This window comes from Sander lucioperca, chromosome 4 (assembly GCF_008315115.2).
Source record: "Sander lucioperca isolate FBNREF2018 chromosome 4, SLUC_FBN_1.2, whole genome shotgun sequence".
NCBI classification, from domain to species: domain Eukaryota; kingdom Metazoa; phylum Chordata; class Actinopteri; order Perciformes; family Percidae; genus Sander; species Sander lucioperca.
The window spans coordinates 15,663,451-15,685,782 of record NC_050176.1 but is presented as its reverse complement, the minus strand read 5'-3'; the positions used below and the strand labels follow the sequence as shown (position 1 = coordinate 15,685,782).

General features: G+C 39.7%; 1 protein-coding gene across 2 annotated transcripts in view; it reads right to left on the bottom strand.

Annotated features, from left to right (window-relative positions):
* The window catches only part of LOC116042947 (general transcription factor 3C polypeptide 1), a 34,142-nt gene extending 12,529 nt beyond the window's left edge, over positions 1 to 21,613 (bottom strand). For both annotated transcript variants that reach the window (XM_036000862.1, XM_036000863.1), the window contains exons 1-33: positions 21,124 to 21,613; positions 20,399 to 20,602; positions 20,018 to 20,194; positions 19,745 to 19,900; positions 18,285 to 18,381; positions 18,081 to 18,204; positions 17,744 to 17,923; positions 17,496 to 17,611; positions 15,151 to 15,203; positions 14,689 to 15,056; positions 14,468 to 14,539; positions 12,879 to 12,997; positions 11,648 to 11,766; positions 11,395 to 11,548; positions 10,633 to 10,736; positions 10,006 to 10,127; positions 9,381 to 9,701; positions 9,044 to 9,189; positions 8,110 to 8,207; positions 7,903 to 7,999; positions 7,050 to 7,233; positions 6,118 to 6,214; positions 5,382 to 5,514; positions 5,207 to 5,294; positions 5,028 to 5,104; positions 4,585 to 4,693; positions 4,349 to 4,491; positions 2,527 to 2,669; positions 2,194 to 2,278; positions 1,967 to 2,082; positions 1,801 to 1,860; positions 1,616 to 1,709; positions 1,197 to 1,369 (exon numbers count right to left, since the gene is read on the bottom strand). In XM_036000862.1, coding sequence (XP_035856755.1) covers positions 1,197 to 1,369; positions 1,616 to 1,709; positions 1,801 to 1,860; positions 1,967 to 2,082; positions 2,194 to 2,278; positions 2,527 to 2,669; positions 4,349 to 4,491; positions 4,585 to 4,693; positions 5,028 to 5,104; positions 5,207 to 5,294; positions 5,382 to 5,514; positions 6,118 to 6,214; positions 7,050 to 7,233; positions 7,903 to 7,999; positions 8,110 to 8,207; positions 9,044 to 9,189; positions 9,381 to 9,701; positions 10,006 to 10,127; positions 10,633 to 10,736; positions 11,395 to 11,548; positions 11,648 to 11,766; positions 12,879 to 12,997; positions 14,468 to 14,539; positions 14,689 to 15,056; positions 15,151 to 15,203; positions 17,496 to 17,611; positions 17,744 to 17,923; positions 18,081 to 18,204; positions 18,285 to 18,381; positions 19,745 to 19,900; positions 20,018 to 20,194; positions 20,399 to 20,602; positions 21,124 to 21,344 — 4,550 coding nt within the window. In that variant the 5' untranslated portion in view covers positions 21,345 to 21,613. The remainder of the gene's footprint in view (positions 1 to 1,196; positions 1,370 to 1,615; positions 1,710 to 1,800; positions 1,861 to 1,966; positions 2,083 to 2,193; positions 2,279 to 2,526; positions 2,670 to 4,348; positions 4,492 to 4,584; positions 4,694 to 5,027; positions 5,105 to 5,206; positions 5,295 to 5,381; positions 5,515 to 6,117; positions 6,215 to 7,049; positions 7,234 to 7,902; positions 8,000 to 8,109; positions 8,208 to 9,043; positions 9,190 to 9,380; positions 9,702 to 10,005; positions 10,128 to 10,632; positions 10,737 to 11,394; positions 11,549 to 11,647; positions 11,767 to 12,878; positions 12,998 to 14,467; positions 14,540 to 14,688; positions 15,057 to 15,150; positions 15,204 to 17,495; positions 17,612 to 17,743; positions 17,924 to 18,080; positions 18,205 to 18,284; positions 18,382 to 19,744; positions 19,901 to 20,017; positions 20,195 to 20,398; positions 20,603 to 21,123) is intronic.
* Positions 21,614 to 22,332: the final 719 nt, after the last annotated feature.

The following is a 22,332-nucleotide window of genomic DNA, read 5'->3' as shown; positions in this document are numbered from 1 at the left end:
TCTTATTGTGAAGAAACAGCAGGGTTTCCCGCAGCACTTTGCAGCTCGGGCGGCCGCCTAAGCTGGGGAACCCTACCGCCTTAGCTGGGGAACCCTACCGCCTTAACTAGGTCGTCAAAAAAAAAAAAAAAAAAAAACGCTGCACAAAAGGCCGTCAAGTGCATCTCGGACAATAGCGCGGACGCTCTTCACGTCGCGAGCGGGCACGCACGCCACACGGCCGAAATGAGAGAACGAAAAAGAGACGTGGTCCGTCGCTGTCTGGAGGATAACTAGCCAGTTGATATCGCGCGTGTGTGTCTGTGAGAACAATCGCCATTTCACTGTTGCGTGTGCGTCGGAGTTTGTCAACAAATGTGCGGCAGCTGGGGCATGCCCGGGCAGAGACGGGGTGATGGACTTACCAGAGTGTTGGCATACGGTGGGCAGAGAACATTTATATATGTTTCTCTGTCCTGTTCTTCACATCAGTGAGGCTTTCTTCTCTCGTTTCAATGAAGTGAATACATGACGAAGTGACTGGAACTATCATCACCTCTCGCGCGTGGATTCTCAATGTCCCGGCTGTTTTAATCACTACACGTGGTTCACAATACACGGTTAGTTAGCGCAGTTACACACAGTGAAATTACGTGTCCTGTTTTTATTTCACGCATACTATCTGCTGGAGTGAGTGAAGCTGTGGGCTGAGCTCTGTTATCTCAGAGCTGTTTGTTTTGGAGAAGAGTTGTTGGGCGAAGTGGAAAAGTGCGTGTCACAGAAGATAATGGGAGCAATGCCAGTAAAATTGTTATAGCACTTTTTTTGAAAATAGTTTAATGAGCTTAAAATTGCACATTGCAACTGTTATTTTGAAAAGCTGGTTATTTATTTATTATTATTTAAATTTAATATTTGGTGTAGTGTGTAGTACAGAGTCTGCACTACAGAGATGTATTAATTATATATTTAAATTTGATATTTAGTGTAGTGTGTACTACACTTCAGGAAACCCTGAACAGCAAATGTTGCAAATAAAAAGTAGCGCTTATCTACAGTAACATCAATATAAAATGTAATACTGCACATGGTCTTTTGCAGATGCTACAATGATACATTTTGGCCAGGTATGTTTAGTAAACTAGATAATGTCTGTCAAGAGACATCCTAGTTGAATACAATATAAGTGATTTGAGTATTCACAGTAATGTGTGTACCTGTAGTAGGACTGGGACAGCTGGTAGGACATGGGCAGGATGGGCAGCGCTCGGTTCTTCTTCGGCCCAAACGGCTGATTGACCCGACGGCGGTTGACCAGACCCCTCTTCCTGCATTGTACAAACACTTGGCACAGCAGCTCCTGGTTATACTTACTGTACATGTGGAAGGTCTAAGAAAGAAGACGGATGGATAATCAGATCAAATGGACACTGTGGACAGCTCAAAAAAACCTCCTGTTCAGACTTTATTCAATTTCTTATTTATTTACATTTTATGGTGTTTCTACGCCTGTTTTTTTTTTTTTTTTTTTTTTTTTTTTTATGTCTGCTGCCCTATTTAGTTAAGTTCTGCTCATGAAAGGTGGTACACAGATAAATTGAATGAACACGGAGAAGTAAATTAAAGACGGCCGTACCTGAAAGGATCTTGACGACTTCATCTGAATGTTGGTCATGGCCAGAGTGCTCTGGATCAAGTTATGTAACACTATGGCATGAATGTCATCTGTGCTGCAATGGACACACACAAGCAAACAATTAACTGCGACCATGACATTAAATAAAATGTATTCAGTAGAAGAAACTCTAACTGAATCCTCACCAGCTGATAACGTCTTTCCATGCCACCCGCCTTCCATCTTCTATTGCCGAGACCTTAAACCTGTAAAGCACACAAACAGCCGTTACATCACAAACTGCACCCAGCCATCACTGCTGGTCTAAAGTCAGCACATCAAACCGCCTACTCCTCTTCTTCTTCTTCTTACCGCGAGAAGAGCTGATGTTTCGTGTCAGGCATGATCATATCACGAGCGCCCAGAAAGACAGCGCTGAACTTCTGTCTGAGCAGCCTGGCATACTCCGAGAACGCTTTCCCACAATCCTAAAACAACACAGGCAGAGATATTTATATAAGAAATAATAGTAAGTCAACTTCAAGCTTTCGGAACCAAAAAAATAGAGCAACAATAACATCAACGAAACAAAAAGACACCTCTGGATTGTCTGGATCTGCAGGTTGCTTCGCTTCCAACAGTCTCATCAGAGATTTGTCCTGGTACACCTCAGCCAGACAGATCCTGCAACACACAGTTGATGAATAACACAGTTTCAGATTATTTTTGGGGCATTTTAGGCCTTTATTTGACAGGACAGCTGAAGACATGAAAGGGGAGAGAGAGGGGGAATGACATGCAGCAAAGGACCGCAGGTCGGAGTCTAACCCGGGCCCGCTGCGTCGAGGAGTAAACCTCTATATATGGGCGCCCGCTCTACCAACTGAGCTTTCTGGGCACCCTAAATGTGTGTTTTTATTATGTCTACCTACCTGTAGTTCAGAAGCGTCTGAGGGTTTTTGAGGATGTATCGTGTGCGACGCCCGACAGCGAGAGATGTTTTATCCATTGATATCTCAAACTCTGCTTGGAGCAGGTCTCTTACCAGACAGTAAGGTACGAATGCCCTTTTCAGCTGCAACACATTAACAACACGCAGTGATGTTTTGATCCAAACAAGCACACACAAGTGCTCATAACTTTTTTTTTTTAATGTTCATCAAAATGGTGTGCAATCTTTGTACGTTCAAAACATCTATAATAATGTAACTGTTCATGTCACAATTTAAAACATATTTCTGGGGCATTTTGGGAAGCTGCAGATTCAGTTGATAATTGAAAGTTGTGGATTCATCACTACGAGCAACCCCTTTAACATTGTTTACTCAATATCATAGAATACATATAAAAATACATATAAAAATATCCGGCATAGCCATTTTAGGCTACATAAACCATTTCAAAACACATTGTATTAGCTTAAATATGCAGTTTCACAAAGCCGAAAAGAAGGGACATGAAAAGATGATGTTTCGGAGATACATGCTTTTCACCGGACAGCTTTGCTACATTTTAGACAAAAGCCTCGTGTGGACAAGTGTTGACAGATGTAAATTAGTGTTTCGTTACAAACACTAAACATACACACAGAGCCTACGGCCAAACGTCGGCAGAATAGGCAGTTGGGCTGATCAGTCTCCCCAAATTGGTCAAAAAAAGTGCCTCAGAACACACCAAAGCGACGAGACGTAATACGTCTCCATAACAGCAGGCGGCACTAATCTGTATTGTCGCCCAAAAATGAAAACCGGCAGCTGATTGGATGAACACGTCACGTGGGTCTGGTTTCTCCGGAAATTCAAAGACAGACTGTCATGGCGATCTCATATTGTACTAAAATAGTTCACCGAAACGTGTTTCTGAAAACATTTTAAGCGAGAAATAGGCCATGCAGTTGCTGAATCTGTCTTCATTTCAGATCAACAAAGGTCAGTTTAAAAGATTTTCGTCAGATTTTGAGAGACTCTAGTCATGCTCATTCCGCTCCCGTTTCCGGGTTAGCACTCTACCAATCAGATGGGTCATTTGAGTCCGACTGCCGGCAGTGCCCGCCCCGCCGATTATACATGTCAAATCGGCCAAAATGAAGGTTCGACGGCCCCTCGGACGGACGACGACACGGAACACACTCGAATCACTGACCTCACCAGACTGTCCAACAGCCTATTATCGGCTCTGTGTGTCCGGGCCTTTACAATTCTAATGCTACTGTGATGTCCATATCAAATAAACTAAACTAAACCAAAATCTCCAAACCAGTCTTCTACTGATCCCTTGTTTCGGGTTATGCCTTTGTGTACACTTGGCATTAGAGAAAAGCTACAAAGAGATAACATTAGCCAGTATTTCAACAAAAAAACTAGAAAAACTGCAATATAATTAAACATAATTTTGTGTAGCAGAAATCTGTTTTAAATTTCTTTCCAATTATGTAATCATCTTGTGACTAATCACATTTATCTTGGGGCCACTATGCTAGATGATTAAAAGTTTAGAAAGCAAAATAATATTTATGTTGCACCAAATATAGTTTCTAAGACATCACATTGATCCATGTTATTCTTTCTTTTTCCCCACAATTTTTTAATTACCTCTAAAAATGATTCAAATAAAACAAGAAAAAAAAAAAATCATGAGATCATAAAAATCAATCTGGTTTAATTGGCCATAACTGGTAGACATGGGTCCATGCAAAGGTTGGGAACGACAACACATTTAGACAACACACTTCTCCATGTATTTGTGTGTGCGTACCTTGCTGTTGAGCAGTTGTGAGGCCACACTGCAGAGCATCATCAGGGAGTCTTCCTGTACAGACCAGTAAACTCTCTGTCTGGTCATCCTCTTCAAAGCTCTGTGGTCAGCCTCGTCGTGGGCAGGCAGGCGCTTCTTGGGCTCTTTACGGCAAAAAACAAACAAACAATCTGTCAGTGGTCTTTAGTCTTTAGTCCATCAGTCAAATGCGTGATTTTTTTAAGCTCACGCTGTACCTTTCTTCTTCTTGCGTGGGGCCTTGACGACCTCCTTTTTACTTCTCTTCCTTTTCTGTCTCTTTCCTCCGACCACCTGCTGGTTTCTGGAAGCAGGCTCAATACCCACCTGATTATAAACATATGAGAACAAGAAACACTGTCTGTAGCCTCATTTTCTATTATTTTGTGCAGCCCATTTATATCAAAGAGGGTTTGCTAAATAAAAGAAAACCTCTCTGCATAACAGTACAATCTAACAGCATCACAAACTACATCTTCCAAAACTATCACAGTTGAATCAACACCTCTCCAAAACAGTTTCCACTAAAACTGAACAATATAACCTTTATTGCAGGACTGTTATATTAGACTACATTAGTTTTAGCTAGGTGCACCTAAAAACGTAGTGTATATAAATATATAATGAAGCAATAAAGAAATGAAATTGACAGAACTCATACCTCAACAGTTTCTATCAGTGGTCGCTTGGCGGTCAGTGGTCGCTTGGCAGTCACATAACGAGGTGTAGTACTTGCTCCTGTTGCACACACATTTATTTAAATAAATGTCTGCCGAATGACACAATGAATAAAAAAAAAAAAAAAAAAAATTCATTATGTTCTATGCAGCAGCAACTCACCAGCTTTAAGCGCAATCCTGAGAGCATTTTTACTCAGCAGACTCTTTAGTCGGATTTTATTCTCCTTCGCCTCTAAACCACTTGGGGTCTAAAAAAACAACAAATACATGTGCACAAACATTAGGCCACATTTGGTATTGTCTCTGTCTACATGCACATATATACTGTTACATACCGTTTTGACAGCAAGGAGGTGATTGGTCCACAACCAGTTGCGTTTAAGATGAGCAAAGAATTCAGAGTCCAGACCTCCTGCTCCTTTACCGTCTCCTGGGATCGACCCGTCGTCACACGCTTCACGACTGCCCCTGTGTGTGTGTGTGTGTGTGTGTGTGTGTGTGTGTGTGTGTGTGTGAGTGTACAGATACACAGATACATCAGTGCTACTATAACACACTGGTGATGAACTGTATTTGTACTTCTCTAACCTGTTTTCTTTGGTAAAAGCTTTGAGTTGATTATCTTATAAGACATAAAAAGAGAACTGGCAGAGTAAGTTAAATGACTTCATGTTGTTTACAGCTGATTCATTATCTCATAGTGACTGTATTATTTAATAACAAGCTACAACTTAGTCAATATTGGAGCAAGGGTGACACAAATGTCATAAAACGTACAGTCATTTAGACCCTTTATCATAGGGTTGTCCAAACTACGGCCAGGGACACCTTCATTTATGGTCATTATGCTAATTGAATGAACTGGCCTTTACATCTTGTACTGTAATTTTTATACTACTGCTAGATTTGTCTCATTTTATTTTACTCTGTTGTTATCCTTTCAATTCTATTTATGTCTTTTGATATTGGCGATCGTGTTTCTTTTATATCATACATTGAATTGCTTTGTTATTATGAGGCGGCATACAAATAAACTTGCTCTGCCTTACAGAGGAATCACACTCCACTTACTTGAGCAGGTATGCCAATCCTACGAACACGTTGCGTTCATGCACAAAGGAAGGATCATTTACTTCGTCTGTGACATTTCTCTTATTGCGGATTACCCCTAAAGAAATGCAAACAAAGACAGACAGGCACATTTTCAAAAAGTGAAATATATACATTTTAGAGATGCACCAATAGACCTGCCGGTGACCGGAAGGTCAGTCTGACATATGCCGATTTCATGCCGGTCAATGCTACAATTAACTGACAACATAAGTTATACGAGTTACAATTCTCAAGGACGCACGCACACACGGACGTGACAGCCTCTTTTTCTTTTCTCTCAACTTTTCCGCCGTGTGTCGCGCGTACCCGCTCGCGGTGTGAAGCGCGTGTCTGCACTATTCTTGAACATGTAGGGAACCTCGTGAATTAACCTGCAACATGTCAGCTGTTTGGAAATTCTTCAGCGTGTGTGCAGAACATAACAAGTTTGCAATATGCAACACCTGCAAGGAAAAAGTAGGGCGTGAAGGGACGACACCAAAAACCAAAATCACATTTTTTTAGTTGGATATTGGACGTGAAAAGAAGGAAATGGTTCTAACATTGCACTTTAGATGTGTGTTAATTTCCCACACCAGGAGTAATTTATATAGTTCTATTTTATAGTGATCCATTATCTGTTCAAGAAATGTTCTATGTTCTGTGCAAAATGTTCTATTAAAGAAAAGATAGAAAATAAATATTTGTGTGTGCTGTAAAGTGGTTAGAAAAAATAAATCGGAATCGGCTAAAATCGATATTCGCTGGCCTAACTCAAAGAAAGTCGGAAATCGGAATTGGCCTAGAAAATTTAATCGGTGCATCTCTAATACATTTCCATATGATTGCCAGTGCTGTGAGTGATTCTGCCGTGTGTGTGTGTGTGTGTGTGTGTGTGTGTGTGCATGTACCCAGTGGTGTATTGAGGCAGACACACATCAGGTCAAACCAGTAGTTTTCTACATCTTCAGCAGTGTTAAATGTGTACTGGCGCCTCTCAAATGGTTTGTCCTGTGACTCTGTGACCAGCCAGTAGTGAGGTTCAGCGTTGGTGGTGTCAACAATGGCGGCATTGCGCCTCAGGTACAAAAACACCTGGATTAGTGCAGATATGGAGACAAAAATATGAGACAAATAAAAAAAGGGAATTTACTTCATTTTGATCTCCTCTGACCAAATAAAGAGCTTCTGTTTCTTGATGTGATAATAATGCTTTATTTAAAACTACAGATACTGATTGCTCCCCTACTTCTACTTCTGGTTTCTTTTGTAAAGTCATCTTCTCATACTCTATTAGCCTGATTTTTTTGACTAACAATTTTATTTGATTGATTTTATTAGAAAACAAAAAAATCAAACAAATATCTTTTTTAAACCCGCACAAACATCTGATGTATAAATAAGCCCCTTTTAGGTTTATCAATTTATATTGTTTGTAATTTTTGCTTTAAGATGAATTTGTCTTGTTTTATTTTATTTGAAACTTTGCTGAACTATAGGTTACTTGTATGTTTGTATAGCTCTACATAGGTTTTGTAATAAAACGGGGGGGAAACACGCTGTGAATATTTAAAACGGTTACATTTATCATGTTTTGCATTGCAGAAAAAAAAATCAGCAATAACGTTTGTCTTCTGGCCTTCTTTCAAACAGAAATGCCGTGATTTATGAAGGGATCAGAGCAGCAGTCAGATGATAAGGTTCTTTTCTTTCTGTGTGGTGTTTTTGTAGCATCGACAAACTTGATGTGGTTACTGTGTATACCTGGTCTTTCTCTTTGAATTTCTCCACAGGACCAAACTGCAGCAGACCCATGTAGACCAACTTCTGCAGGTTCTCATGAAATGAGAATATGTATTTCCTTATATATATAAAAAACAAACAAAAAAAAAAAAAAAAACATAAACACTCAATTTAGAATTACAGGAATACTGTGATTTAGAGAGATAAAAAAGGAAGAAAGAAAGTCACCGTCTAAAGAGCAGCTGTCTTCTCATTCTGGCAGGCAGCGCTCTAATAAGATGGTGTTGTTTTACAGGGTCGTTGAGATAATCCTCCAGTCCTTCCACCTGTGGACACAAGTCAGCAAATGTGGTTTTATGTACCCAATGTATCTTTCTTCATGTGTTGCAAGCTGTGCTATAAGAAATAGGCCATCAAAAAGAGCTCATGAATGTCTAATGAGGCATAATGGAATTTATATTCAGTTTATTAGGTCCACCTATTTGTATATGTTCTAATTTGTCCACCCCCATTTATTTATCAATGAGAACAGGCTAAATATTAGAATAATATCTTATTATTAGTATAACTCAATACAGTTCAACAGTACCAAAAATAATAAAGTTGAATCAACAACTCTCTAAAACTATTTTTAACAAACAACAAAATTAAAACCTTTATAAAGGGAGGATGAATTGCCTTACTGTGGTATTAGACTGAATTAGCTAATATTACTGGACATTGAGTGTATATCACCTGCAGGTAACATTTAACAATTAAAGTCTACTTGGCTGGTGAAAGATGACGTCTTCAGATGTCTTGTTTATTCCAACAATCAGTCTAAAGCAGACTGAGACTGCATTGTGATTAAATTCATCAGTTAAATGTAAAATCTGCAGGCAAAGTACATTTTAATCTCACAAAGAAATGAATTGGCCTGAATGTTGACTTTTAGGTGACTTATAATTTCTTTGGTTGAAGACCAATTTCAGTGATTTGAGGCCTCAAACTTTAGTTACAGTGAATTTATTGAACACTATAAGGAAACAGGCGGTGTGTATCTTATATTTATGAATACATTTTAACAGTACATCTGACACTGACTGCTGTCCGTGAGAAGTAAGGTAACTGGGATGAACTGCAGAACATCCTTTTTAAAACCAAACAAAATCAATTTCCTCACCTTATAATTGATCTGTATGACCTGAATGAAGATGGAGAGAGGCAGGCAGAGGAGCAGGTCGCCGACCCTCGCCCAGCCGCTGCCGAACTCCTTGTGCACACGGACAGGAGGTATGAATTTCTTCCATGACTCTTCATCAGCATACACTGATCAAAGACAGGCAGAAGATTGCAGGGAAAAAAAATCAAGATGGTTAGTTGGGAAACTGTTTATAAAACCTACTCTGAAAGAGCAACCTTATCCCAATAGATAAAACAACAATATACGTATTGCATCCCTTTATTCCCTATATCTAACAGTATGCAGGACAGAAATGGTCGGCTCATTGCTCTCTCACCTTTCAGGTGAGACTGAGAGCGACCAGGTGTTGATACATCCTTCAGCTCCTCCTCTTCATCGCCGGATGATGCCACATCCAAGTTACAATCTGCAGCTTGGGGGTCCACAGAGTCTTTCAGATCCTGTTTCTCGTGGCTGTCTGGGTGTTTGGCATCAGGATCAAATCTGTTCATGTCTGCTGGTGTTATACCGGTCGAGTGGGAGTCAGCGGAGTTGTGTCTGAGCGGGTGCCCGTATATCAGGTACCAGAGGAAGTTATGAACAAGACGCAGGCGATGCATCTTAGGCTGGAAGCCAAAGGTCTTTCCCAATCCCCGAACTATAAAAATAGAGATGAAGAACAAAAAACATGAATAGGGGCGAAAGATTTAGAGGAGAATGAAATCTGATCTTGTGGATATCAATACAGTCAAAAAGAAACTTAAACAGAGCAGCAAAGTGGGCAAAGCGGCAAGATCTGAAATCCAAATTTTTAACCAAAACTCCTCTTTTTCTTTGGGACCTGAATTCGTGGCAACAGTTTGGTATTTTTGTGACCCTGACAAACAGCCCCCCAGACTTCCATGCTGACCAAAGTATCTCCTCCCATTTTGCTGCTCTTCTAATATGCAGTGGAACAGAACCTGTCATGGGCTTGAACTGGTCTTTCTTCTTCTTCTCTCCTTTTTGGGCTTTAGAAAGGCTGCTGTTCGTCTCGTCAGACCCTGATCCTTGTTCTTTGGCATTCTCTTCGGCGAGCTGCAGACTAAGGGACAGAAAGGAAAGACAAAGCTGAACAGAAGGCTTGGTCAAGAAGCAAGATACAAGACATCACAGCAAAGGACAACTAATCACTCAGCGAAATCCTGACTGTTTGCTGCCCTGGCTCCTAAATTCTGGAATGAGCTCCCTACTGACATCAGGATGGCTGAAAGCCTACTCATCTTCCGCCGAAGGCTAAAAACGCATCTCTTCCGACTACACCTCGGATAAACATAAAAAAAAAAATTAAAAAAAAATTCAATTTCTTGAAACTGCACTTTCATATGTCTCTTTGTAGTTTTGCTTATTTAAAGCTAATGTACTTGCACTTACTACTTGTTGTCTGGAGTTTGCACCTTCAGGGTTGAAAGCACTTAATTGGAAGTCGTTTTGGATAAAAGTGTCAGCTAAATGACATGTAACGTAATGTAATGTAATGTAAAAGACACGTTCCTGCTCTATACTACAGACTAATTCACTTATTTTAAAAGTATTTCTTGTGTACTCACCGCACAGCTGCGGAAGAGCTGGAGATTCTGAAGCGGACCTGTTCAATGACTCGGCTCACTGCGTCATCTTTGGGCTGAACGGAAGGATGAACGACCATCTCAACCTGCATGAGGAAGAATGTCAACAATTAACAAAAGGCAGGATCTCTTTTCTTCTCGCCATGACTGTGTATGATACACTGATTAAAAGGTATTACGATATATTATTTACAATACATTCAATTAGGCATCATTTTTAACAGATACATAATTCCTCACATAGTAGCAGTAGTCATTTAACCTCTTAAATGTTGCGGCAAAAATGGTTTTGCAACAAATTTGCGTAACAAATGGCATCGACCAAAACATTGGGAGACAACTTAGGAGACATAAGTGAGCATGATAATGGCCATCATATACTTCCATCATATCGTTCTAAGCCCTTGTACACTTTTTTTTCACAATTTATATTAATGTATTATTTTGATTTATGACTAGAAGAACTTGACAGTTGCATCTCAAATTTATCTTCAAGTTCCTAGCAAGAAAGCAAACAAGCATATTTCTTAAAATGTCAAACTATTCCTTTTAACTACTTCAAAAAATATCACAAAAAAATAAATTCATCCGAGTCAGTTACAACATTTTCAAATCAGCTAGGTGACTTAAAAGTCTTTAGATAAACAGTCAGTAGTTTTATTTAGGCAGTGGAAGCAATGAACGACTTCCAAATGACTACAGGCTTGAAAATATAACCATCAAGGTGTGATGCGTGTTATTTACGTTCTTGGTGATTCCATCCTGTATGACGGTGGTCTTGTAAACCTTAAGTAAGCCTTCTCTGGACAGACTGTCGACAAGACGTAAAATAGTCTTCCTGCAACACTTTGAGCTGGATCCGTCCTGCTTCTCGTCGTCATTGATTATCTTCTGTAGCCTGGAGAAAAGATAGTTGATGTTGACATTTTGGGTTCCCTCTCTTATTGTGAGATTAAAATGCTTTGAAATTAACCGATCACATTGAAGACAAACTGACGGGAAAAGACCCTCGATGACTTTGAAGTTTCGGACAGCCTCGACGATCAGGTTCTTCCTCCTCAGCAGGCGGTACGTCTCATGAGATCTCTCATAAGCCCTTTTGTATTTTCTTTTCACCTAAAGGGGGTGAACTCAACTGTTACTTGGTGGGAAGAAGAATTCAGATCTTTTACTTAAGTAAAAGTACTATTACCACATTGTAAAAAGTAAAAGTCCTGCATTGCAAATGCTACATAAAGCTACATTGTGTAAGAATTTCTCCCATCTAGCGGTGAAATTGTATATGACAACTAACTGAATATTACTTTCTAGCCCCTCCCATTCCGATCGCATTTTAACTCCTACGGTGGCCGAACCCGAAATTAGCTCTTAGTATCTCCATCGTTTACATGCAGCTGTTCTAGCCACTCCAATATTAACTTTGGTCTTGTTGCTTTGCCTGTCGCGTTGTCGTTTTAATTCTCTTTTTCGCTTCCCTGGCAAGTAATCTCCCCCTGGCATTCGTCACGGTGCCACTGAGTGTAAAAGGGCAAAAGGCGGAGGTATGTCCCTCTTTGGCTAATGTATTTTAAAGATGGAGGCGCTACATGGCTGCCGTCATTCGAGCGACTCGCTCGAATGTATTCTGAATGATTCTGAATATCAGATTCTACGCTTACGAGAATACTTAGTTGGTGGAAGTAATTACACATGAATGAGTACATATTTGTGAAAATAACAAAGTTGTTTTTGCTAAGAACCAACTCAAAAAATTACACAATGTAGGTTTAAGTAAACGTATGTATGTATCATCAGGAAAATGTACTTAAAGTATTAAAAGTACTCAATGCAGAAAAACCCTCACATTTTAGAAACTGGAAACGATCCAAGCAGTTCTGTGTTTAATCGTCTAATCATTTCAGCTGTACTTAGTAGTTTAATTTATAGTAAAACATATTTTATAAAGTATGTTTGTTTTGTCTGCAAAAATCTTAATCTATAAAAGTAACTAGTAACTGAAGCTGCCAGATTAATGTTGTGGAGTAAAAAGTACAATATTAGGAAGTTGTAGGAAGTGGCAGGAAAAGAAAAGACTCAAGTAAAGTACAAGAACCTCAAATGTGTACTCAAGTACAGTACTTGAGTAAATGTACTTCATTACATTCCACCACTGCTTTTCGCACTCATCTCAAACAGCTGGAACCAAACAGTGAAACGAGAAACACTGAAAGCAACTTGTTCAGACTGACCCGCGGCTTGCAAACATCTTTAACAAGCACAACGTTGTTCTCCCCCGGATTATCCTCACTCGGAGGCAAAGTGCTGGCAGTACTTGAGTTGGATTCTTCGTCCTCAACTCGAACTTGTTCTGATAGAAGAGACAGTCTGGATTAAATATGACTGAACAGACCAAAGGAAAAACACACATATAATATATATATCGTGGAAAAAGACTGTAGAAATCCTAATATCACACAATGATACAAAGGTTTGTCAAATTTTTGTTGACTATAAATCAGGTCTGGCAACACTTTGATATGTCAGACAAAGGTGAGACAAGTAGGAGTGACGATATGCATTAATATTAACACAAAAAAAAAGTATTATTGTCAATATGAACCTGTATATAATGACGTCTTCAATCTTAAGAAAGTTAAAACAATGCTTGTCCCGTTGATTGAAATAGTTTGTTGTTTTAATAGCAGAATTCAAGCTTAAAAATATATATTCTCAAGTATTTCTTATCTCATACTGTGGCAGATTTTTGTGGCAATTTAACTTGTTATAATCATAACAAGCCATGTGAACTTTGAACCAGGATATCAACATATATCATAGTTCAATAACTTTGTCATGATATGATTAGATGATAGAAATATTAATTGATGGTACAGTCAGACCTCAAAATAGGGCCAAATCATGTCTGCCCAAACTGCAGTTACATTGACATCTTCTCAACATAATTCATTCAAATCATCAAAGAGGAGCCAGTCGATGGCATATGGATAGTTACATTATTTAATGAACACATTCTGCACATGCCCCATTCACTTCATTTGCAGCACAGTGGATGACTGTATGGTTAATAAGCCATTCATAGCTAATCACAAGCTCATTTTTAAGGTAAAATCCAACGTGTGACCAAGAGAGAGACTTCATTCTCTGTTAAAGTTAAAGTTAAAATTAGATTAGATTTGGTTGTAGTAACATTGTAAAGTAATGTTCATGACTAATGACTGGTCTGTCCGAGTTAATAAGAATAACATATTTTCGGGCTTATGTATCTTACATACCTTTTTATTAACCTTTATTTATCCAGGTAAGTCGATTGAGAACAATTTCTCATTTGCAACGACGACCTGTCACATTCACACAGTTCCACATTCATACCTGGAAGCTGGCCAGTACAACCACAGTCTGATCTGCTGGCCACTGAGCAGCTCCACTGGAGCGGTTGGGGTTAAGGGCCTTGCTCAAGGGCACCTCAGGGCTTGACATCTTCTCAACTTGTTGAAGATGCAATCGTCAATGTTTTTATCTTGATTATGCGATTGTGAGAGGGGTCCTCAAATTGACAAACAAACTAAGGCTGTACCAAATACCATTTTTTTTTTAGCTTTTTTTTGAGCGAATATTCAAAGCTTCGATGGCGGCGGGGGGGAAACCAACATTTCCGACCGCGCCTGAAAGCAGCTTTGTTTCACAGAAAAAGACAGAAAGGAAAGAGACGAAGCGAGAGATGAAGCGACTGCTTTACCCACAGAGGATTATCTCCCGTTTGACTGTTGCCGTAGTTTGGATGAAGTGTAGTGTGTTTAGGCCCATTTCTGCAAATTACCTGCTGTGGGAGTGGGGGACACTGAGTCCGGTGTCACACTGGTGGCGGAGCTGCTGCAGGCAGGAATTTCACCTGAGTGAAGAGGTTGGACAACAACATAGAGTTATTAAACCAACACGTTGATTATCACAGGTCACAGTTATGAAGTTGAATTTTAGCTCACAAAGTCCTTTTAAAGTAACTTCTGTTATGAAATTTGCAAAGGTTTAATGAGTACTCACTTTCAGCTGGTGTGAGTTGTACGATGGGGATCTTATTAGTTTCCACGCTACTGTTCTCCCCTGCCGTCGTTCCGTTTCCTCCTGCTTCCCCTCCCTTTCCAACCAAGCCTTCATCTGCTGTATCCTCTTCTCCATCGCCACACGTCTGCTTAGCCTCCTCTGCATCTTTGTTTCCTCCGCTACCTTCTTTCTTTCTGCTTTTCTTCTTTGTTGCAGGAGTTTTGGAGTTGTCTTTTGCTGTAGACATTGATGGTGTTTTAGGGGTGGGCGGCGCAGCATCTGATGTCTGTGGTGCTGAAGAGTAAAGAAGCTTCTTCCGTTCCTGCTCCTTAGCGAACTGTTGGAGTTTATCACTCACACCAAAGCATCTGTCATGAGAAGTGAGCAATACAACAGTGTTTGATATGATGTGGTGGTAAAGTAAGAATGTAGAAAGCTACACTAGTTTACAGCAATACACACTGATGGCTGATAAATTTTGTAGTCCTCTGCCGACCCTCGTCCTCCATGAATCCCTGCAGGGTAAAACACATTACACACAAACGATGAGTGACCAGAAAAATGGAAACCCTTTACAATATAATTAAATAGCCCTGAATGAAATACTACATTACTAAAATGCTCAGTTTTTGTATAATCTAATACTTTGTCTTGACTCAGATTGAGGCTGCTATGGTGTCATACTGGATACATACTCAATGTAAGCATATTTCAGTGTTTCCCACAGAATTAGATTTTGTTTGTGGTGGTAGCTGACCCGGGGTGGGGGGGTGCACGCGCAGAAAGAGGTGCAGACTTCTTATATTAATTGTACTGCAAATATTTTTATACAAAATTCAGCAGGTAACAAATCAAAAATTAAATTAAATTGTATATAATGCCGTAAGGGAAGGGGGCTTTCATGTCTGACAACAAAGTCCAGTTCATTTGATTAGTATGAACAGGGCATAACCGGATCTTTTTCCCAAAGGGCATGTTTTGCTCCTCAGTTGAAAAATGTAAGAGTGACCTACATAAGGTAACTGCTATATTAGCATTAGCAGCCTTATCCAAGATTAAAATGTTACTGCTGCATGTATATTGCCCATTGTCCCTAAATACCTATCTTTTTGATGTTGCCTTTCTTTAAATAACTGTTCATTTGTTATACTGAAGTTGCATTGATGACACCGTTTGACATTCTATAACTGCCCTTTAATGTTTAATTTCTTATACTGCACTGTAACTTTTATTCACGTATTTTATCTCTCAGCTCTTTTAATTTCTTATACTGCACTGTCAATTTTATTCTTGTCTTTTATCTAGTGGTATTTTTGAACAGATAACGGACATATTTCTGAGAATTTCTCCAACGCGGGTGTGACATAGATAAGGACCTGTGGTCGGAGAAATGTTTTTTTTTATTTATCATTTTTACCTGCACGTTGATGTTTTAATTTGCTTTGTTTTTTTTTAATCGTTTTCTAACTGCTCTTTAATGTTTTATGTAAAGCACTTTGAATTGCCCTGTTGCTGAAATGTACTATACAAATAAAGCTGCCTTGCCATTGTTCACCACAAACAAAATAAACAAACTATTTTCCACTCAAACAAACAGATCCACAAGCTTCCCAACTGACACTAAACAATCTTTCATTGATTCAATCAGACCAGAGGCCTGTACTACGAAGCAAGATTTGGGGTTACCGAGGTAACATCAGGTTCAACCCAGGGTTTTGTGTATCGGGAGCAGGTTATGTTGGAGATTAGAGATCAACCGGTGTTAAAGCACCGCCTACTGACCAATCAATACTCCATTGATAATGGCGTCTCCGTTCTTAAAAGATCCAGTGGAGCTCGGTGCGCGGAGAGAGAGAGGTGCGCTCATAAAAGTTAAAACATTTAAAGACTGAAAACCCCGTTGGCATTCCCTGATGGATATCTTTATTAAAGATATAGATTATCAGCGGAGGGAATTATGTATCTTTGTCAGCTTCTTGAGCCATATGTTGCCAATGCCACAAATCGGTTTGAATTAGGAATATGCTTTTATATTTAATTTTTATTTGCTCTCACGATCGCTTGACTGCCAGGGTTGCATCTAAAAAGAATAGGCTACAGCAATGACAGTTTATGGAATGCACAGTAATTATGGTCAGATCTTGCGCCTGACTGATGGGGCAGTGATATTGATAAGTCTTAGTAATTTACGCACTTACAGCGTCGGCTATTTTTTGCCAGCTTTCCTTCCTGGGTTAGGAAGCAGCGACTGTATTGCTTTTTGTCTGTAAACCGCTTCTGTGTTCTTCTTATTTCTGTAGGATTATCGTTTGCTCTTCTTGTGTAAAATATGCGGCTTTGGTAGACTTGTCCATGTTTGCGATTGGTCACATGGTGCAAACACCGCCTCTTTTATGTGAACACGCAAATAAACATGTGAACATGGAAATAAATCCAGGGCATTTTGATCTTGCTTCGTAGTACAGGTCTCTGTTGTTTATCACAGCATTGTACAGAGGAGTTTTCTTTGCGGTGCTTGACCTCTGGTGGAAGTGGTGTGTGGGTGGGAAGCCCAAACATATCCGACAATTGAGAGCCTGCTGCCGACGTGATTGCATTTACAAACTAACATCCTATTATGTTGGATATTTTCCACTCTCTCCAACTGCAAATAAATGAGTCTAACAGACTTCACTGGTTTAGACTTCACTGCAGTTTTAAGCAGTTTTTGAAAGGAAGAAATAGTACATACAGAAAAAGTATTTTTGGTAGGGAGCAAATGTATGTAGTTGGCAAGAGAAACGTTGTATTAACAGCATAGGTCTTACCTTTATCACTCCATCCCTCTCCAGCCTGCGGCAGATCATACGAGATTCCAGCTTACCGACGTTCATCCTTGACCCGATACCCGTCTGGGGGATTCCCTTTGGGCCACAGGATATTACTGCATTACAGCCAAAAAGGACACAGGCAAGAATTAATAATGAAGCCTTGCCAAATTAATTTCCATTTTATTTAACTGACGCACAGTGTCCCTGCAATCTGTTTTGTAAATATGGACAGTAAGATAACCTACCAATGTGATAGGCCTGTGACAGGATATCGTTCTCCATGATTCGACCCTCTGAAGGGAGAGCTCTTCTTCTCGCTCCACCATCATCTTCTTCGTCCTCGTCCTCATCGTCGTCATCCTCAGCGACACCTTTTCTTGCGTACGGCTTTAACAGTCTCAAACAGCGCACAAGCACTTTATTCCCTGGAGAACAAAGTGAAATGATTATGGGAAAATGCACATTTCAAATTGGGCTGTCAAATAAGAAACTGCCTACCATAACAATTACTAATATCGATAATAAAAATCAACAAATGTCATTAGTGATTGTATTGTATTTTTACCATATCAAATAGATTACCTTTTTTGTTGGTGCAGGGCCCGGCGCTGGGATCTAAGTCCTCCAGAGGGAACTGGCAATACTCAACCAACTTGGCAGATCGCATGTATTGAAATACACGTTTAAAAGTACCTTCATCTACATTCTGCAAGAAAGCACACAGTTACCACAAAGAGAAGACAAACACACACACACACCAACAGACACTCACAGAGAGATACTCACAAGTAGTTCTTTGAGTGTCAGCATAGTGGAAAACTGACCAGGCGTCTGCTGGAGAAAGTTGGACACGTACTCCATCAGTATGTCATACTTAGTCCTCCTGAAAGAGCAGAGGGAGTTAAAGAAGTTTCTTCAAGGGGTGCGCCAAAATCTTAATACTACATTTGTAAACAAGCATTGGCTTTGTTCCTTATGAACATTTTCAGTATTGCAAAGAGTATGCCTTAAAGTAGCATCTCAATGGCTGAGAAAAGACACATTCAACTGAAAACTTTAAATGCAACCATTGACATGCTCACAATAACAATGCTAACATGCTAATGTTTACTATGTTCACCATCTCAGTATAGCATATTAGCATGCTGGCATTTTCTAATTAGTACCGAACACAAAATACAGCTGAAGCTGATGGGTAGGTCATTACATTTGCAGCCATTTGGTCTAGAACCAAAGTATTGACACATTCTTGTCAAATGGTGGAACTAGATGAAGAGTTAAAGGTCCCATGACATGTTGCTCTTTGAATGCTTTTATATAGACCGCAGTGGTCCCCTAATACTGTATCTGAAGTCTCTTTCCCGAAATTCAGCCTTGGTGCAGAATTACAGCCACTAGAGCCAGTCCCACAATGAGCTTTCCTTAGTATGTGCCATTTCTGTGTCTGTAGCTATTGAGGAGGAGAGGGGGGGGGCAAGGTGGAGGGTGGGGGTGTGGCCTTGACCAACTGCCACTCTGGCCACTTTGCTCGTTTGAAAGCCATGATGCCTCTCTCTCATGGGTGGGCCAAATTCTCTGGGCGGGCCAAGCAGAGAAAGGGGAGGTAACCTTGCTCCTTATGACCTCATAAGGAGCAAGATTCCAGATCGGCCCATCTGAGCTTTCATTTTCTCAAAGGCAGAGCAGGATACCCAGGGCTCGGTTTACACCTATCACCTTTTCTAGCCACTGGGGGACCATAGGCAGGCTGGGGGAACGCATATTAATGTTAAAAAACCTCATAAAGTGAAATTTTCATGCCATGGGACCTTTAAGAGATCCCCAAAATTATTTACAATTCATCATCAGGACACAATTCATTGAACCAAAATTCACAGCAATCCATCCAATAGTTTTTGAGATATTTCACACAAAGCCACAAAAGTCACATCATGGTGGCGCTAGAGGAAAAGACAAAGGATCATCATTAGGCTTCATCCTCTGGGGATCATGGATGTCTGTACAACATGTCACTGCAATCCATTGAATAATTGTTGAGATATTTCAGCATCAAAGTGGGTGACTGGCAGACCATCAGGTCGACATTGCCATCCTTAAAGCTACACCTAGCATGACTAAAAAGTATTGAGGTTTGACTTCACTTAACAAATTAGAGACTAAAGAAGGGAGAGCAAACTATTCCCCCACGGACTTCTCTATATGTGCACAATAGCAGAACAGTGTTGAGACACAGACCATCAACAGACCTGTTTACATGGAAGCGTTTGAGCAGCAGAAGAATGGAGTGTTGCTGTTGTCCTGACTGTGATCCTGCCTTTAGTCGTGCGACATAAGACTGCATGCTGAGGAGTCCATGTCTGACAAGAGCCTTCCTCATGTAGTGCAACTTTCGAGCGTCGATCCTTTTGAAAGACAACACTGACGGTTAGACAGTGAACACCTAAACCGCTGCGTGTAACACAGGGTAAACACAGAGCAGAGAGGACACTGTGCTTTATGATTTTGTAGGTGTCTCCTACTTAAAAGAGCATCCGTGCAGATCTCTCTGTAGCTCTCCTTGCCATCGAGCTCGGCCTACTCGTTCCAACACACAGTAAGAGTCGTCATTCAGTTTCAAATCAGGATCGCTCTCGTTTCCAATGAGGGTCCTGAATCGCAGCACCTGAGACGCCACGACAACAAGCTTTCGGCCATATCTGAGGAGTTACGGGTAAGAGAGAAGGATGAAAATATGAAATATGAAACATAGGACAAAACTACAGTTGCACCAAACTCTTAAATTAAATAGACATTTTAATTAACCGAATAACTTTTTTGTGGTCTTTGATATTGTATGTCTTAGTTTTGAAGTGAAAAAAGTGAATAGGTGTTGAATAAATTTACATTCATTCTTCATTCACCTTTCCAAAGCCTCCTGCAAGTTGAGTAATGGGGTCTTGGAGCGGACATTCTCAGTGATGTCCGTCCTCTCCTTGAAGAGTGCACATGAGCCCTGTATCCCATCCTTGTTTTCTAGAATAATATGGACTGGGTAGATGTCTTGACGTGTGTCAGAAAACGTCTGTGTTTTTTCAATGCCTGTTTCTGGGTCAATGTCTTTATACCTGAAAACCCATAAAACATGACACAAAGGCACCGGAAACATTAATGTCTTTCTTAATACACCCCATATCAAACATTTTTCGTAAACCCATAATGTACCCAGTTCCCACAAGTTATGGCCACATACTTTTGGAAAAATAGTGTGTCTTTCTGATAGTGTGGATTTTATACTGTACATATTTACAAGAGCAGCACAAACTGCAGTCTCCAACATGACCATAACGTTGTATCAACATATCTCTGAAACAGACTAAGACATTGATTGACATTATAACTTTTATTATGGTGTGATGTGTTGCAGGACTGTTGTATTAGACTGCATTAATTAAAGATGGGTGGGCCTGTGAAACTGCTAATTGAGTGTTTCTCTGGAAGAAAATAGTCCACTAAAAATGTTTACAGTGTGGATTATCTTGAATAACCTGGAGATTGTTCTGGGTTAAGTGGGAAATTATTTATCATTATGACAATCTTATTAAAAATTGGGTTGAGCCTGTCATGATAAGCAGAACGATAAACTGACCTGTCAAACAGCTCAATATCTTGTCTCTCCTTCGGGAGTTGATAGAATTTCAGGTCGGTGTTGCTGATAAGTGACTTCCAGATGAGCTCCTTGGTGCAGTCGTCGAGCTTGAGGGGGAACTTGGGCTTTCTATCTTCTAGTCGTATCCAAAGAGAGGGAATAGTTATGCCATCCAGTCCCTCCAAAGCCACTTCATCCGCAACTATACTAAACGCATCCATAGCATGCCACCGACGGGGCTAACACTGTCAGCTAGCTAACATGCTAACTTATCAACAACTAGCTAGCTAGCTAGCAGCTTGTGTGGTTATTCCGGGCTAAACAATTCACCGGTTATTAAAAAAGAACTATTCGCGTACTGAAGTTCTTTCGGATCAGATAATTGCATTCATTCATTCATTAAACGAATTAAGACAAACTCGTTTACAAAATGCTCCCTCCAACTAGCTACGTTAAGTCCAACTAGTTGTGTGTCTGTAGTTTGCGTACGTGCTTGCGTCATATTTTAACTCTGACCTCACGTTGTAGTTACAAAAACAAAATCCACAAGGTGGAGTTGAAGCACAGTTTCTGAATTGTCTTCATTGATGCATTAAAATGGGTTGTTTTATTGTTATGAACAATATACTTTTTCGCCACACAAATATTGTTGTTGTTGTTGTTTTTGAATAAAAAAAAATATTGGCTTTACAGTACAAATACTGCTAAAGATGTGTATTACTCAGTAACTACCAGCAACTTTTGTTAGCTTCTCCAGTGTTTACTTTATATCCTGCACACAGTGGTGGAAAGTAACAAGTATTCAAGTACTGTACTTAAGTACAAATTTGAAGTACTTGTACTTTACTTGAGTATATCCATTTTCAGCTTATTCTACTCCACTACCTTTCATTGGGAAGTACTATTTGCTCTACTACATTGATTTTACAGCTGTTCTATACACTTTTCAGATTTAGATTTTACATGATTTGTCATACATTGTTATAAATTAAACTCACCAACAATATATGAAGAAGTTCAAATTAGATAAAACATGTAAGTACAACTTACCCATTAATTCATTATAATCAATAATATAATATACTGATATTTTAAACAAATGTTGTTGGTAAAAATCCTGTACTTTTACTTAAGTAAATTTTTGAATGCAGGACCGTTACTTGTAATAGAGTATTTATATAGTGTGGTATTGCTACTTTTACTTTTAAG